Source organism: Bos indicus x Bos taurus, chromosome 13 (assembly GCF_003369695.1).
Source record: "Bos indicus x Bos taurus breed Angus x Brahman F1 hybrid chromosome 13, Bos_hybrid_MaternalHap_v2.0, whole genome shotgun sequence".
NCBI lineage: Eukaryota > Metazoa > Chordata > Mammalia > Artiodactyla > Bovidae > Bos > Bos indicus x Bos taurus.
This window is the reverse complement of record NC_040088.1, coordinates 72,888,800-72,906,664: the sequence shown is the minus strand read 5'-3', so window position 1 is coordinate 72,906,664 and position 17,865 is coordinate 72,888,800. Positions and strand designations below refer to the sequence as shown.

Here is a 17,865-nt window from a genome sequence, read left to right as displayed (position 1 = left end):
CTGGAGATGAAGAAGATGAGAGAGTTGTTGGCAGTGAAATGTTCCTGCACAAAGCATTGCTCAGCCTTGGCAGGGCTCCCTACCGGGGTGTACTGCTGCTCGAGGTCGTCGTCTTCATCCTGGGGCAGGTAAATCAGGCCAGTGCTGAGAACAGCCATTAACACCATGGACAGCAGCAGGAAGAGCCAGGGGTGCGAGCCCACCTTGCAGCCCAACTGAAGGCCCAAGACAGTGGTGGCTCCAGGCAGTCAGTGTGGCAGTGGGGCCGCTGGGCCATTTGGTTCTGTCTGTGATACTGGTGGAAGTAGTGGAGTCTCGACCGCAACTCGGGAAGGGGCTCTGTGCTCTGTCCCGCCGCCCAGCCAAGCTCGGTTCCTTGTCTTGACCCGAGGCCAAGGGCGGCTCAGGCTCTAGGCCAGGCCCTGTGGAGAGACAGATCTCTCTCCCCAGGTCAGGCCGGGACTCCAACCTGGGCCCCCAGGACTGGACACAGGCTCTTATCCCGCCTCGCGCTGAACCTCTGGTGCAAACTTGAGGGATTAAGGCTCATTTCCAGGAATAAAGACCAGGTTCCCATACAGCACAGAAGATCAGAAAAGAGCTGTTGGACAGAGTGCCCGTCTCCAGCACCCAGTGGTTTCCTGGAGAAGTTCCAAGCGAGTCTTTGAACCCGGGCTGGTCACACCTGAATGCTAGAGAGTCTGTGGCAGTCACATGGTGGCCTCAGTTCAGTTCAGGTCAGTTGCTCAGTCATGTCTGACTCTTTGCGAACCCATGGACTGCAGCATGCCAGGCCTCCCTGTCCTTCACCACCTCCCTGAGCTTGCTGAAACTCATGTCCATGAAGTAGTGATGCCTTCCAACCATCTCATCCTCTGTTGTCCCCTTCTCCTCCCACCTTCAATCTTTCCCAGCCTCAGGGTCTTTTCCAATAAGTCAGTTCTTTGCATCAGGTGGCGAAGTATTGGAGTTTCAGCCTCAGCATCAGCCCTCCCAATGAATATTCAGGACTGATTTCCTTTAGAATGGACTGGTTGGATCTCCTTGCAGTTCAAGGGACTCTCAAGTCTTCTCCAACACCACAGTTCAAAAGCATCAGTTCTTCAGCAGTCAGCTCTCTTTTTACTCCAACTCTCACATCCATACATGACTACTGGAAAAACCATAGCTTTGACTGGACAGACCTTTGTTGGCAAAGTAATGTCTCTGCTTTTTAATATGCTCTCTAGGTTGGTCATAGCTTTTCTTCCAAGGAGCAAGTGTCTTTTAGTTTCATGGCTGCAGTCACCATCTGCAGTGATTTTGGAGCCCAAGAAAAGGAAAGTCTCTCTTTTCCATTGTTTCCCCATTTATTTGCCATAAAGTGATGGGACCACATGCCATGGTTTAACTAGCCCCAAATTTGTCTCTGGCACCCACCTTCTCAGTGTTTAGTTAGTACAAGAAGCACTTCTTAAAGGCGAATGAAATGAGTGCTTACATGACTCAGAATTGACTGGGAGAATCTGGCTTGTTCACAGACAGAGACACTCACACACATACCCGCACACAAAAGGCACAGATTTTCCCTGTGTTCTAAGTGGCAGGTTTTACCTTTGAGGGGATCATCCAGAAGCATGGTTCTCAGGTAAGCATTTGGTGAACTGGTACACATCATTTAGTTATTCTTTACAGACACGTTCTCCTTGTAAAAATTTCAAAGTAAATGCATAAAATAAAAGTGGGAATAGAAGAACCCAAACTTCCTTCTATCATGTTCCTCTTCTTTTTTTTTCTTCACGTTCCTCTTCTTAATGGAAGTGTTAAAAAGTGGGAGTTTATCCTTACCATTTTCTTTGCATTTGCAAGCAGGTCCAGATATATGCAAGGGTATCTTTTTTATATTATTGTACTATCTGTGTATGTATCAAACCCAGGTTCAAGCCCTGGGTTGGGAAAATCCCCTGGCAAAGGGAAAGGCTACTCAGTCCGGTATTCTGGCCTGAAGAATTGCCCGGACTGTATAGTCCATGTGGTGGCAAAGAGTCAGACAGGACTGAGCAAAAAAGAAAAAAAAAAAAAAAAAAATCTCTGTATGCAGGTTATATTTTTCACCAAATACATCAAAGGATCATAACATGTGGCTGTATATAGGTTTACCTTATTCTTTTGAATAGCTTTATTTGGCCATAATGCTATTTAGAGATCAGTAGATTGTTTATGGAATTCCAGTTGAGCTATTCCAAATCCTGAAAGATGATGCTGTGAAAGTGCTGCACTCAATATGCCAGCAAATTTGGAAAACTCAGCAGTAGCCACAGGACTGGAAAAGGTCAGTTTTCATTCCAATCCCAAACAAAGGCAATGCCAAAGAACGCTCAAACTACTGCACAGTTGCACTCATCTCACACGCTAGTAAAGTAATGCTCAAAATTCTCCAAGCCAGGCTTCAGCAATACGTGAACCGTGAACTTCCAGATGTTCAAGGTGGTTTTAGAAAAGGCAAGGAACCAGAGATCAAATTGCCAGCATCCACTGGATCATGGAAAAAGCAAGAGAGTTCCAGAAAAGCATCTATTTCTGCTTTATTGACTATGCCAAAGCCTTTGACTGTGTGGATCACAATAAATTTTGGTAAATTCTGAAAGAGATGGGAATACCAGATCACCTGACCTGCCTCTTGAGAAACCTATGTGCAGGTCAGGAAGCAACAGTTAGAACTGGACATGGAACAACTGACTGGTTCCAAATAGGAAAAGGTGTATGTCAAGACTGTATATTGTCACCCTGCTTATTTAACTTCTATGCAGAGTACATCATGAGAAACGCTGGGCTGGATGAAGCACAAGCTGGAATCAAGATTGCTGGGAGAAATATCAATAGCCTCAGATATGCAGATGACACCACCCTTATGGCAGAAAGTGAAGAGGAACTAAAAAGCCTCTTGATGAAAGTGAAAGTGGAGAGTGAAAAAGTGGGCTTAAAGCTCAACATTCAGAAAACGAAGATCATGGCATCTTGTCCCATCACTTCATGGGAAATAGATGGGGAAACAGTGGAACAGTGTCAGACTTTATTTTTTTGGGCTCCAAAATCACTGCAGATGGTGATTGCAGCCATGAAATTAAAAGAGGCTTACTCCTTGGAAGAAAAGTTATGACCAACCTAGATAGCATATTAAAAAGCAGAGACATTACTTTGCCAACAAAGGTCTGTCTAGTCAAGGCTATGGTTTTTCCAGTGGTCGTGTATGGATGTGAGAGTTGGACTGTGAAGAAAGTTGAGCGCTGAAGAATTGATGCTTTTGAACTGTGGTGTTGGAGAAGACTTCTGAGAGTCCCTTGGACTGCAAGGAGATCCAACCAGTGCATTCTGAAGGAGATCAGCCCTGGGATTTCTTTGGCAGGAATGATGCTAAAGCTGAAACTCCAGTACTTTGGCCACCTCATGCAAAGAGTTGACTCATTGGAAAAGACTCTGATGCTGGGAGGGACTAGGGGCAGGAGAAGGGGATGACAGAGGATGAGATGGCTGGATGGCATCACTGACTGAATGGACATGAGTCTGAGTGAACTCTGGGAGTTGGTGATGGACAGGGAGGCCTGGCGTGCTGCGATTCATGGGGTTGCAAAGAGTTGGACATGACTGAGCGACTGAACTGAATTGAGATTGTTTATTACCTAACTTGCCTAGGATCACACTCCCATTGTTTTGTTTAACCACGTGGCACATTGCATTTTGCACACTGATTAATTTCCATTGTCTTCAAAAGACAAATTTTTGCCTTCCTTTTTAGAATCCCTGTTTCATACTGGAATAAGAGATCACATATCACAGTGCATAAGATTATGGCCTCACATCATGTTCTCATCCTAGGGAGTCCTGTTTCTATGGTAACAATATTTCCAAATCCTCATTCTCATAAAGTGAGCTAAAAAAAAGTCAAATGCTCCTCCATTCATCCAAGAAGTAGTTCTTCATCTTCAACTATGTGCATGTTTGTACTTTAGGGCTCTTCACACAGAGGGAAAAAATTTTGGTTTTCCCCTACAAAATATGTCTCCTTAGAGATAAGTATCACCCTTTCCAATCAGATCTAAAATTGTCTACAATTGTCTCACATCCATACATGAGTACTGGAAAAACCGTAGCCTTGACTAGATGGACCTTTGTTGGGAAAGCAATGTCTCTGCTTTTTAATATGCCGTCTAAGTTGGTCACAACTTTTCTTCCAAGGAGTAAGCGTCTTTTAATTTCATGGCTGCAGTCATCATCTGCAGTGATTTTGGAGCCCAAGAAAAGAAAGTCTCTCACTGTTTCTATTGCTTCCCCATCTATTTGCCATGCGGTGATGGGACCAGATGCCATGATCTTAGTTTTCTGAATGTTGAGTTTTAAGCCAACTTTTTCACTCTCCTCTTTCACTTTCATCAAGAGGCTCTTCAGTTCCTCTTAGCATTCTGCCATAAAGGTGGTGTTCTGCATCTCTGAGGTTTCTGATAGTTCTCCAAGTTAAGCAGAAACATGCACAAAGGAGCGATAGGCGCCCCCGACCACCCCACACACGCCCCACTCAGAAGAGCCGTAGCACGGTGAGGAGTCCTGAGGTGCGCGATGCCGGGGTCTCGCGGGACCTCAGCGTTCCGGAGGGTTCAGGTCTGCAGACCTCTCGCGGGAGCTCAACGCCGGTGCGGAAGGTTCGGGGTGCCTCTCGGCTCCGCCCTCGCCTTCCCCGTCCGCGGGCCAGGTTCGCGCATGCGCGCGCGGTGGCAGCGGCTGTGGCGGCGGCGGCTAGTTTGCGCGTCGCGCTGGCGGCGGGGGTATGGGGCTGAGCCGAGTGCGGGCGGTCTTCTTCGACCTGGACAACACGCTCATCGACACGGCCGGAGCGAGTCGGAAGGGCATGTTGGAGGTAACGTCCTGTCTCCCGTTTCCCTTCGGCGAGCTCTGCGCCCCGCGCCCTCTCCCCTCGGGCCCCTGGCACTGCCCCGTCTCCCCCTTGGGCGTCGGGGCCCCTCACCCCGGAGGCCCCGTGTGCCGGCCGCCCCGCGCGGAGGGCGAGGGGCGTCTGCGAGCGGACGGCGCTCGCGGCGCGCGGGCTCCCGGAAGGGTGTCGCTGAACTGCCACGAGGGCAGGGTTGCCGCCGCGCCGAGCGGCTGCCGCGCGCGGGGCGCCTGGCTTCCTGTCGGGGCGGGTTTGGAGCTGCCGATACGCGCGCGCACCCAGCTCTCCCGGCCTGGCCGCGGGAGTGTGGACCCCCGGTGCTGTGTGCGCTGGACCTTGGAGCATGAGCGCTTCACCCAGGTGTCCCCGCGGTGAGTGTAACCCTCAGCACGTTTACTTTCACGAGGTCTTGCTCAGAAGCGGCACCCTCCGCTTCCCGTACCCACTGATGCTCTTTCAGCCTTTTCCCATTCCTTTCAAGACCCGAAGCCACCCTTGCTTGGGTTTTTCTGCATTCAGCTTTAACGGAAATAAACGAAGGATTACCATATCTGAAAAGCCCACTTTCGGAACCTGATCCTTCCAACCCTTCGTGCCCCGCCCACTTCATGCTTTGTTAAGTTGTATCTCCCCGGATCTTCAGCTTCTTCGTCCTTTCTTGGTGCATTACACTCCTGGTGCGTTTTCGGATCTGTCCAGTACTCTTGTTTGTTTTTTTTTTTTTTCCAATAAAGATGTCTTTATTTAATATTCTCTTATTCTCCATAAGAGTGTAATCAATCTTTAATCATCTTGGCGCCACAGTTTGCTCTGAGATCTGGGGCAGATAATTCAATGCAGAGCCTGAGTTTCTCATCTGTGTTACAGTACAACACTAGGGCCAACTTCAAAAGACTACTTTTGGGAATTAATTGAGTTAATGTGTATAATAGTTTAGCAGAGTGATTCTCCAAAATATGCATTGGAAAAATGTTAACAATTTTTTATACAGTTTTTGCAAAAAACAAAGCAATGTCCATTTTTTAAGTAAAAAAAAAAAGCAATCATTAGGCACCTCCTAAACTGATAGAATCCTGGACATTTTAAGGCTATTTTAATAACTGTACTGAGGCATTACACAGTATTGATTGACCTTTCCATCTTCACGCCTTTGGTCATGACCATCCCCTGATACATTGTCTCCAGTATCTCCCTGCAGACTGTACATATTTACCTGTGTTTTCTCGGCAGGCCAAGTCCAATGTGTTGTAATTAAATCCTTGTTTTAGTCCAATTCTTGCTATAGGCCAAGAGTGTAGGCTTTAAAAATCAGGCAGTTGAGGGAATTCCCTGGCAACCTAGTGGTTAGGACTCTGTGCTTTCAGCCAAGGGTTGGGGGCTCAATCCCTGGGCAGGGAACTAGGATCCCACAAGCCATGTGGCTTGTCCAAAAAATAAATATAAATAAATAAATACATAAAATGAGACAGTTGAGTTTGAATCACAGTTTTCCTCCATACCTAGCTGAAAGCACCCAGACAAGTTATTTAACCCCTCTAACCCTCAGATCTTTCAATAGTGGTATTTTGAGTAGTGGTATTAGTTCTCAGAAACCCTATCTGCTAGGTTTAATGTAATGTATGAGAAGTACATGGAGTCCAGTGTTCCAGAATTGTACTACTGTCCACTCTGTCTCTAAGTCTGTGCCCTCCTGCATATTCCCGATGCCCTTGTCTTAGTTAAAGCTGGACTTGTTGCTTGTCTAGACTGTTGCTGTGATCTTGATTCCAGGCTTACTGTGTCCTCTTCATCCTCCACATTCCTACCACAGCGAAATTTTAAAAACGAAAGTCAGATTGTATTTCTCCTTGGTCTTTACACCCTCCCTTATACCAGCTCTGTATTTTGTTCATATGTCTTTTAATGTTCTTGTCAAAGGATACTACAATTAATTTTGCAACTCAGATGTCCACGACTAAATACTGAGTTTCCTTTTTTAGTGGGGAGCGGGGCGGCTCACTGTGAGGCTTATAAGATCTTAGTTCCCTGACCAGGAATTGGACACTTGCCCCTTGCATTGGAAACTCGCTTTCTTAACCATTGGACTGCCAGGGAAGTCCCAGTAATGAGCTTCTAAAGAGGAGACAAGCTGTCATATTCATCTTGTTTGACACATGGTAAATGTTGAATGAATGTTGAATGGATGGATAAAAGTTCATTTTTCCAGACTTGTTTCTCTTTCTGTTTCCTTTGTAAACATCCTGTGAAATGCTATTAACTATACAAGGATTAACTATACAGGGATCTAGGATCGCTTTATCCCATAAGAATACAACAGCCACAGATGTTGGCCTAGTTAAAAGAAACATGCCAGCTTTCTGAGTCACTCTGAATGCCTTATGAAAGGAGGAGGGGGAAGTCCAGCAATGCCATTGCTTTGGGCTTGAGGAGAAGGAATCATGTCCTGACTGTGTGTGTGTGTGTTAGTCACTCAGTTCTGTCCAACTCTTTGAGACCCATAAACTGTAGCCCACCAGGCTCCTCTGTCCATGAGATTCTCCAGGCAAGAATACCAAAGTGGGTTGCCGTTCCCTTCTCCAAGGGATGACCCAGGAATGGAACTTTGGTCTCCTGCATTACAGGTGAATTCTTTACCGTCTGAGCCACCAGCAAAGCTCATACTGACTAAATATCAGCTCTAATATTTTTTCTTTTTCCAACCTCTTCTTAAAATTTTTTATACAGGTTTTAAAGGTTACTTTCCATTTACAGTTATTACAAAATATTGGCCATCAGCTTTATTACTGTTTTTTTTAGTCATCTGGGAAAGCTACTTTTTTTCCACCCACTTCAGGCCTGTATTTCAGTGTCACCACTCAAGCAGAAATCCATGGACAGAGGAGCCTGAAGAGCTTCACAGTCCATGGTGTTGCAAAAGAGTCAGATTGAACTTAGCAACTAAGCAACAACTCAAGCGGAAGCCTCCAGAAAATTGGGGTTTCTCAGAGAACAAAGCAAAAAATATTCCTGCATTTTTGAGTTTACTTTCCAATGGGAATGACAGGGAACATAATAAATGTGCTTTTATTTACAAATGTGTTAGGTGGAGGGAGAGAGAATTGCAGTTTCAAAATAGGTTGGTGAGGTTAGGCCACATGGAGTACATGATATTTGAACAAAGTCTTGAACTAAAAATAACAGGAAAACTGGTTGACTTGGTTAGTCTGTATGCAGCCATCATGTTTTGTGAGCATGTATTTGTAAGTTAGTTTTATTTAGAATTCAGCCACTTCATATCTTAATCATATGTGTTATATGGCTCCCACAGTAGGCCTCAAAAAAGTCTTTTAAAATCATATCTAAACATGAGTACTCCCTGGAGTGAGAAATGGCAACCGACTCTGGTATTTCTCTTGCTTAGAGAATCCCATGGACAGAGGAGCCTGGCAGGCTACAGTCTATAGGGTTGCAAAGAGTCGGGCACGACTGAAGCAACTTAAACACACACATTAGTACTCATGGTGGTAACTTTAATTCTGGGTCTGGAAAGCAGGAGGTAGGGCAGTGTTTGCTTTCTATATGTGTTGGGATATAACCTGAAATAGAGTCTGGAAGGAGATGGAGTTTGAGTTTATGTTGCTCTCCCGTCTCTCCCTTCTTCGGGCCTGTAGGTGTCTAGAGGCCTCATTCTCCGCAGAACCCTCCTCAGGCCTGCCCAAGATGCCCTTACACAGACTGTAGGCCCTTACACAAGATGTCGTCATGCCTCCAAATTAGAGATCTTTTTTCTTCATCTCTATCGAGTTCAATTAAAACTTCCCTTTTCTCAGTGCAGATGTTTGGTGAGTTTGCACCAATAATGTGGACTAATTCACTTCAGATGTTATTTCTGTTTGAACTAATAATAATATGTAAATGACTGATAAACTTTTTCCCCCAAAGATGCTAATACTGTTTAAATACCACTGGTTATTCCAGATGAATATGTAATTAGTCATTGTGGCAAAGTTAAATCAGGGAATATAATGGGAAGCAGTTTTGAAACTTGGGATCCATACGCCATGCCTCTGCAAGAATCTCCCTTTAAGGTGAGCGGATTGGCTTTTTCACATCCCAGGAATGTATTTAATGAATTGCCAATTACAGTTTACAGGAAACTGGATCTTTATTGGGAGCTCTAACCCAATGAACAGTGAGCCAGTTCCTGTTGAATCTGGAGTACTGTGGAGTCCTCGAGGGCTGTGTCCTTTTATTGTATAGCAGTAGCATTGCTGAAACTATAGTGACCCTCATAGCACTGGAGGAAGTCACTTGACATTGCTAGACAAGATGGTGACTGAAAAGGCTTGATTGGTTCATTGAAATTTAATTTTATAAAACAAAACATTTCAGTGTTTTGCCTTTACCTAAAATTCTTAGGGTTGGTATATTTTCATTGGACTAGTAAGGCTTTTCTTAGCTATTACAGGAAGAAGGGGTCTACTCAGCTCTTTCCCCTTTTCAGCAGGTGAACTGAGTGTCTGGCATGAATAGCAGATCATTTATTCCTTGTAGAGTTTAGGAAACACTTGTTTGACTGCTTTGCTTCGACAACAAGAAGATTTTAGCCCCAATCATGTGTATTGCGCTCATCCTCAAAGATCCAGAAGTGCCGCGGCTGATCGACTTTCCCCAGAAGTCCCCAGTACATCAAGTAATTGAATTATTTACACTCCCAAGTGCAAGTAACTCACTTGGCAAGTGATCTTAGGAAGCGCTGCAGGGGATGGTGGAGTCAGACGGGAAAGGGGAAGAATCTAATACGAACCCTGCTGAGGAGCAGGTAACTGTGCGCACGGCTTGGGACTCTGGGAGACACATGCAGACATATTCCACTCTCCCTCCTAAGGGGCAAGGAAGCTGTGATATCTACCCACTAATTTCTGCTTTTTACTGGTTGAGACCTACTCCTCGGGCTGTCCTCTGGCTCCAGCCCATGTGCACCGGTGCCCGTGTGGAGAGATGCGGCTCTTGGGCCGAGAAGCCCAGGCCCTTGTGGAGGAGGCCAGTGGCACCTGTGGGCGTGAGGTGTGCCAGTGCATCTGGCAATGCCGTTCCAGCCTCACCTGGCACCCTCCCTCACATGGTCTCCACTGCAGCCGAACTCAGCTTCTAGCTTGCCCAGCTCACAGAATCCCAAGTACTGGGTCTTTGTGCTGTTCCTTCTTTCTAGAATGCTCTTATCCTCCTCCCATCCCCACCTTTGGGCTTGGGAATGCCTTGGTTTAAATGTTTCTTCCTCTGCCTGCTTTACCCAACAACTCTGGGATTGCTTCTTACCGTTGAGTTCCAGTTTTTCATGTGACTCTCAGGGCACTCAACCCAGCGTTTGTGATGATTATTGTCCTTATCAGATAATGTCATGAGAACAAGGGGACCAGTCTCCAGCACTGAATACATAGTATGAAGGTACACATGTGGCCTGTGGAGGTAGGCAAGTATGGGCTTCAGGCTCAGCTGGGGCAAGTTCTTTATCAGTTCTAAACTTCCTTTCTCTCGTCTCAAGAAGGAAGCTCCCTCGGGGAGTTGTAGAAGAGATTAGAAATAGCATATGTGAGCTTTGAGCATAATGCTTGCCACATCGGAGTCTTAGAAAATGTTAGCAAACAGGCCACATGGTAAGAACCTCATATAATGAAAAGCCAAGGTAAAGAGCTGTGGGATCCTAAGAGGGATTATGATAAAGGATTCACAACCAGTGTGACAAAAAGGGAGACTCAGAACTACTTGAAGTTTTTTATCTGGAAAAGTAAGTTAGTCATTTTGATATATGGCAAAACCAATACAATATTGTAAAGTTAAAAAATAAAATAATAATTAAAAAAAAGAAATTAAGTTAGGAAGAACCACTGTCATTAGACTGCTGAAATCACAGAACATGCTTGATTCCATGCGAACTACACACATATGTTTTTAAAAGTACAGAATTGAGTCCCCTATTATATGGTGGTTAATTAAACTAGGCCTTCAAAAGATAAAATAGATATAGATGAGGAGAGGTTAGGTGAACTAGCCTTATATCTGGGAAGAGTCTAAATACTGGTTGTTAGAAATTCTCTATTTCACTAAATATAAGCGCAATTTTATTTTCATGTCTTCATGAGCAGAATAAAGGGTGACAGACTTAAACTGACAAATGAGGGATTTCTATAGCTGTTGTAAAGAATCTCCTTAGGAGGAGTCTGGGGGCGGGGAGGGAGTGTGTGTGTGTGTGTGTGTGTGTGAATGAATTGTCTGGAAATGTTGAGAAATCTTCACTCTGGTGTTTGTTTGTTTGTGTTTTGAACTTTTAATTACTTATTTTTGGCTGTGTGGGTCTTCGTTGCTGTGAGTGGGCTTTCGCTAGGTCGGAGAGTGGGGGCTACTCTCCAGGTGTGGCGCACGGGCTTCCCATTGTGGAGCACATGGGCCTTGTTGCCCCACGGCGTGTGGGATCTTAGATCCTGGACCAGGGATTGAACCCCTGTCCCCTGCATTGACAGGCAGATTCTGAACCACTGGACCACCAGGGAAGTCCCATGGTGCTCTTATAGTAAGACAAATTCCCACCGGAAATGGTGTGGCAATAGAGCATCCCAAGTCAGGAGTGGAGTTAGAATCTGTCTTTGCTCTTGGTTTATAGGCTCACAGCTTCTGAGGACATGGGTATTGAAGACATGAAGTGTGTTGATGGAGTTATTTCCTTTATTTAGGTGATAAAGCTCTTACAATCAAAATACCATTACAAAGAAGAGGCTGAAATCATCTGCAACAAAGTTCAAGTTAAACTCAGCAAGGAATGCTTTCATCCTTCTAATACGTGCATTACTGACCTCAGGACTTCACACTGGGAAGAAGCAATCCAGGAAACCAAAGGCGGTGCAGCCAATAGGAAATTAGCTGAAGAATGTTATTTCCTGTGGAAATCTACACGTTTACAGCACATGACGCTGGCCGAAGAGGTCAAAGCCATGCTCACTGAACTTCGAAAGGAGGTCCGCCTTCTCTTACTGACAAACGGAGAACGACAGACCCAGAGGGAGAAAATTGAGGCTTGTGCCTGTCAGTCCTATTTTGACGCTATTGTTGTGGGTGGAGAGCAGAAGGAGGAGAAACCGGCCCCTTCCATATTATATTACTCTTGTGACCTCCTCGGGGTACAGCCTGGGGACTGTGTGATGGTTGGTGACACGCTGGAAACCGATATACAAGGAGGCCTCAATGCAGGGCTGAAGGCAACAGTCTGGATAAATAAAAATGGGGTGGTGCCCCTGAAGTCATCCCCCACACCGCATTATATCGTTTCTTCTGTGCTAGAGTTACCTGCCCTCTTACACAGCATAGACTGCAAAGTCAGTGTGTCCACTTAAAGCACAGAAAACGGTATACTTAAGAATTTTAGGGTCAAATAACAGGGTTACAGCTAAGAAAAGATAAAGCATTCTCTATACTGTGACCCAATTCTAAGGATAATTACAGTTGTCATGTAATGGCCAACCAACCATTGACTGGTATTTATATCTGAAAATCCAGAGTACATTAATACAAGTAACTTTTAGTAGTGTCATCCAGGAAACTTTGAAGAAGTATATTTGTTAATCTGTGGCTTGAGATTAAAAAAAAAAAAATTATTTTATTAATCTGTTAGCATCTTGGATCTCTGAAGATACCAAGGAAGATGATTTGTTCATGGATGTACAAATACAGATTTTATGTTTTGGCTTAAAAATAGATTTTTTTTTTTTAAATAGCTATTTTGAAACATATAATAGAGATTTATTAGAGCAGTTGGATCTGGTTGATATGAAGTAAGTACCAAGTTACATGCCAATCAAAGCATTTCATAGTGAAATTATTTTCATATTTTTCTGTTTTAAACACATGCATCATATTTTTGCCTACTTTGAATGTATACTTCTCTTATGAATCTAATTTTTCTGCCTTACCTTTTTGTGGGGGGAGGGGATAGTTTTCCTCTGGTGTGTATGTGACCAATAAATTCTTCCAGTAAAAAAGCTGTTAAACTCAGCATACAGTGCTCCTTTTCCGTAACGTTTTCCCAACTTTCCAGAGTGAGTGTGTAGGTTCCTGTTAGTCTTCCTCGCCTCTTAGGGAAGTACTTGCACTGTCTTTTCCCAGGAGTGCGGCGGGGTTGAGGGGCCGGCCAGTCTCGCTGTGCGGAGTGCAGGCCGCGTGGCCCCAGGCTGTTGCCCTGTGAGCACATCAGAGGGGCTCGCCTTGGCGCGTCCTAATCGTGCTGTGCCTCCTCTGTTGTCTCCTGACGGATAGTTTCACCATGTGGTGAAAACTGACGGAAGAGTAGATTGTACTCTTAACCATTTCCAGGGTGCCATTTTAATACTTGAACTTTTGGAAACTGTCATTGTTTCACAAATTTCTATACCCATTTCAGGGTTTGCTTTGAGCTTACTCTTAAGTCCAAAGTGAGGCATCCTGCAACTTGAAAAACTTCTCTCAAGACCAGGAGGCTAGAAAGTCTCATGATTTCGCCAACCAAAGCTGGAATAAAAAGGTTAATTAAGGAAAAAAGAAATACTGATCTGGGTTGTTTTTTGGTGGGGTACCTTTTTTACCTTTTGTATAGGAAACTACTAATGTAAAATGTTCGATTGTTTGGATATATAGAATGGCTCCTTCAGGTATTCTCCCAAGAAAGGGTTCTCAGGCATTGTGCAAGTGCCTGTTACGCATCCCACTCGTAATTTTTTAAAATGTGATTGTGCCCTTGACTGTGAAGAGCATTGTTGTGGCTCTGAAACTGAACGCCTGTGAACAGGGAATGTTTGTGTAAAACTCTTCTAGGTGTGGTGCCCATGTGACCTCAGTTGCAGTGTAGATGTTTTAAATTGTTAAGTTGAAGGCTGTTGATAGGAAAATGGTTGTGTGTGTGATTTCTCAGTGGGGGGCGAGTGTGGTGCTGAGGGTTTGTCCTTTCACTTCGCCCATGAGACAGTCCAGCACTTGCGTTCATTATGCTGCCTGAGAAGGCTCACTGCTCCCAGTTCCTGGGATCTCTAGCAGATCTCAACAGGTGGGCACCTCAGTTGCTAAGTGAGCAGTTCTTCAACAAAAGTGATCTGGTGGGGAATGACATAATTGCGTTACTTGTAATGTGTTATTACTTTCCATTTGCACCCATCCTTAGGGAAGAACTTTGGCTTTCTGCATTCTGAATGGAATGTTACAGAAGATATTAAGAAATCTTGGAATAGACCTATTAAATAATTAAATTTATTAATTTTTAGGGGGGTTTGTTTTAAAATAATTCTTTATTGTTTTTCATAGTTGCCCACATGCCTAGAAAGCCACAGATTCTCAGTTGTCCAGAGGCTCACCCAAACACTGTCGTTATGGAGGAATGCCTCGTAGCCACGAGCGGGCCGTGCCCGTGGAACGCTGACACAAGGCTGGCTGTTTTCTGGTTCCATTCACACACTCGCCCACTGGCACACACGCATCCTAGATACAGTAGTGCCCAGGACCCAGTGAGCGTGGTATTGCAGGAAAGATAGTTTTTTAGTTGCAGAGGTGCTCGATTTAGCACTGTCAGATTTCTTTGCGGCCCACAACAGGAAGCATTTTCTGTCACAATCCATTAGACACATGTATGGTGAACACTGACTCAATGTGTGTACATTAGGCATAGTTTTACCTGTTTAACAAACAAAGCTACTTCCTTGCTACGCATGATGCTCAGGATTTTTTCATTCCATCCTTTTTTAAATGGGGGAATGTATTTTTTTCATTTTGGAACAAGTCCTATTTGTGGTGCACAAGTCAAAGAATGAACGTGTGAATAGCAAAATGTCCGTCTCATCTCTTTTCCAGCAGCCCGCCTACCCTAAAAAGGCCTCTTCTGTCAGCACTTTCCTGCGTATCTGTGTATATAGGTAGGTGTGAGTGTATAAATTCCTCTGATTCAGTCAGCTTTTTATTTCTGCTTTTTTGATTTTAGAAAGCAATGATCTTGCTAAGATACTGATTTAAAAAGCCATGAAGCTTCTGTAAGTTGTTCCTGTTAGGAGCATCCGCCTTTGAGCTCAGCCATCCACTGCTAATAAAGGCGATGGTTCTGCTGACTTGCATGGTGTCCACTTTGAGGTCGGGACAGCTGTGAAGCCCTTCCTCTGCTCCATCTGCCTGCCTTCTTGTGGGGCATACCCCATCTCAGTGAGTCTCTTTACCTCTTAGGTTAGATGTCCTGAGCCCTGTGTCATCCCTTTCTTGACTTGTTCCCCCTTTGGTGGCATGCATCCTTGAGCAGTTTCCCTGTAAAGATGAGATAAATCTCAAGCGTCTGAAAATGCTTTTATTCTCTTCTCCCAGCATTGATAGTTTAACAGCATGTAGCCAGAGGTCACTCAGAGTTTCAAAGGCATTGCTTTGTGGCCTAGCGGCCACGTTGTTGTGACACTTTTCTTTTTCTCTTCAAGCTCTTAGAACTCTGTTTCCCGCCCCCCAGTGGTCTGTGAAAATTTCCCTTGCTGTGTTTGCATTCTCTGTCCTTGGCGCTCTTGAACCTTTTCAAACAAAACCTTACGTTCTTCAGTCCTAGAAAAATGTCCTTACTTAGTTGATAAGCGCTCTGCTCCTGTGTTTCCCACTCCGTGGACCTCCCACCCTTCAGGACCTCCTCTCCTGACATTCCACTTTGTTTTCTTTTTTCTCCCAAAATCTCTTATTTTGTTCTACTTTTTGAAAGATTTCTTCAGCTTTACCTTTCAGTCTTACTGATTTTTTTCCTGCCTGCCATTATGTATTTTAATTTCCAAGTTTTTTTCAGTTTTAAGAAAATGTTCTTAATAGCATTTATTTTTGGTTTGAGTGGAATATCACCCCTAAAGTTTTTTTTTTTTTTAATGTTTTTGAAGAATCCAAGAATCCACTGTATCTTCCATGTTGCTGTCTTCTGTTTATTTGGGTCTGTTTGTGCACATTAGAGGCTTTCCTTAAATGCCCAGTGAACCTCATGTATCACGAGTAAGAGAAAAGGGATGAAAATGCACGATTGGGAGCTCTGCATGAATGGATGGGGCTTGTATACTCAGAGGTTCCTTTTCTGTAGGGTGCTTGGTAGGCAGTTACTTGAAAAACCCCTGGGGTCAATGTTTTAAGGTCTTTGCTCTTGGTCTGGTTTCCTGGAGAGGAATCTCTGACTCCTGACTGAGTGGAGGTCTGATGTGGGCCCCTGGGAGCTGAGTGGGAAGGTATGTCACACGAGGGGACAGCCGTATGGTCACTTAATCTCTGGTTGTTCCTGAGCCCATTGTGTGTGGTGCCCCTGTCTAGAGACCCTCTGTTTTTATTCCAGAGAAGCATCATGACTTCTGTTGAGTGAGGACCAGGTTGGAGACGGCAAGGATCCAGGGATCTATTTGTATCTGCATGTTTTCTTTACCACTTTTTTTTTTGCTTTTTTGAGGGGGGTGGGGCTGTGCTGCGTGGCTTATGGGGTCTTAGTTCCCTAACCCAGGGATCGAACTCTGCAGTGAGCATGCCAAGGCCTAACTGCTGGACTCCCAGAGAGTTGCCTCCATTGGTATTTGGAGCACCTTTTCCCCATCACCCTTAGCTCAGCTCGCTCTCTTCCGTGAGGACTGAGGTATCTGGCGGTTTCCGTGCCTGAATGTTTGAAGGGGTAGCTGTGCACCTCGTGGTTCCTCAGCGTTCCCCATTGCTGCTCTCGTCTCCGCTTGCTTGCATCACTAAATCCTTTGCCACTTGTCCCCGTGCTTTTTGGCTTCCGTAATTTTGCCGTCGGTGCCTGTTTGCCCAGTTCGCGTGTGGGTGTTTAAATTCCTTTATGATACATAGTTTGCATTGGGTTTGGCGTAGAAGCAGTATTGCCGTTATTATGGAAGCCTATCCAGTCGATGTTCAGTGTAGGTCAGGCCCCACAAAACTAGTCCTGTGCCCCACAGTCACTACCCACAGTTTGAGAAAAGCCGCTCATTTGAGCTGGAGATTTACAGCATGCCTGAAACTTAAAAAAAATTATATATGCAGCTTATTTCTTAAGATCTCTTCCCCAACTTCCTCATTCTCTATATTCTTATTCTTGTATACATTTCTTCTTTGACTTTGATTGTAGTGGCAGGGCTCGTTATGATCCTGTGTTCCTGAATTTTCAAAGTTGCTTTATACATAAGATATTTATTTTGATAGGCAACTATGTTCCTATGATCACTTCTAAGACTTAAACTCAGATTTCTTCATAATAAAACCCTTCTGAATATAATCCATTCGATTTATACTTTTACAACGAAGTTTAACAGTTAACAAGTATTCCCTGGTGGTCCAGTGGTTAGAACTTGGTGCTCTCACTGCCAGGGCCCAGGTTCAATCCCTGGTCAGGGCACTAAGATTCTAGAAGCTGCATGATGTGGCCAAAAAGAAAGGTACAGAAAAGTCACGTGACCTTGGTAGGTCAAAACTGTCTATTTTAAACCACTCTTCACATATATGACATTGACAATACAGTTATTTTCATGGATTGCCTGGAAGATGTCATGATTTTTTTTTCCTGGGCATCAGGCTGATCAATGGATAAGATCCTCAACCCAAGCTTTTAATAATTTCAAAGTTAAATTTTGTGGTGGTTTATTTGTTGGTTTAATATCACCCATGTAATACTTGCTGAGTTCCTAATAATTAGAGATAATCTTTTTGTACATCTCCTAAGCTTGAAATGTGTGCTTGAAAACATAATAAAGTAAATAAAATAATAATTGAGAAAATACACTCTGAAAATCACACATATGGTTCTTCACTGAGTGTCCAGCAGATGTCGTTGAAATAAGATTTACAGTGCTCCTCTGAAAACAGCACTGTTTGTTACATTTAACTCCTTGGAATGTGCAAATTTTGTGGATCAGTCGGCTGACTCCTCCCTGTAGGAATGATAAACATGGAGCCAAAGCAGA

At 44.3% G+C, this 17,865-nt stretch overlaps 1 protein-coding gene and 1 non-coding gene across 2 annotated transcripts; both read left to right on the top strand.

Moving 5' to 3' along the window:
- The first annotated feature begins 4,710 nt into the window (after positions 1–4,710).
- On the top strand, positions 4,711–17,683 carry NANP (N-acetylneuraminic acid phosphatase). Its single transcript, XM_027560264.1, has 2 exons — positions 4,711–4,891; positions 11,635–17,683. The coding sequence occupies exons 1-2, from the start codon at positions 4,802–4,804 to the stop codon at positions 12,289–12,291; spliced, it is 747 nt and encodes a 248-aa protein (XP_027416065.1). The 5' UTR covers positions 4,711–4,801; the 3' UTR covers positions 12,292–17,683.
- Positions 17,229–17,300, top strand: TRNAE-CUC. The gene has a single exon. It is a non-coding gene; the product is annotated as a tRNA-Glu (tRNA).
- Positions 17,684–17,865: the final 182 nt, after the last annotated feature.

Excerpts from the sequence above, each read along its gene's own strand:
- NANP (XM_027560264.1), top strand. The coding sequence starts at position 4,802 with ATGGGGCTGAGCCGAGTGCGGGCGGTCTTCTTCGACCTGGACAACACG. Across the intron at positions 4,892-11,634 it reads GTCGGAAGGGCATGTTGGAG|GTGATAAAGCTCTTACAATC; the intron begins GTAACGTCCTGT and ends TCCTTTATTTAG.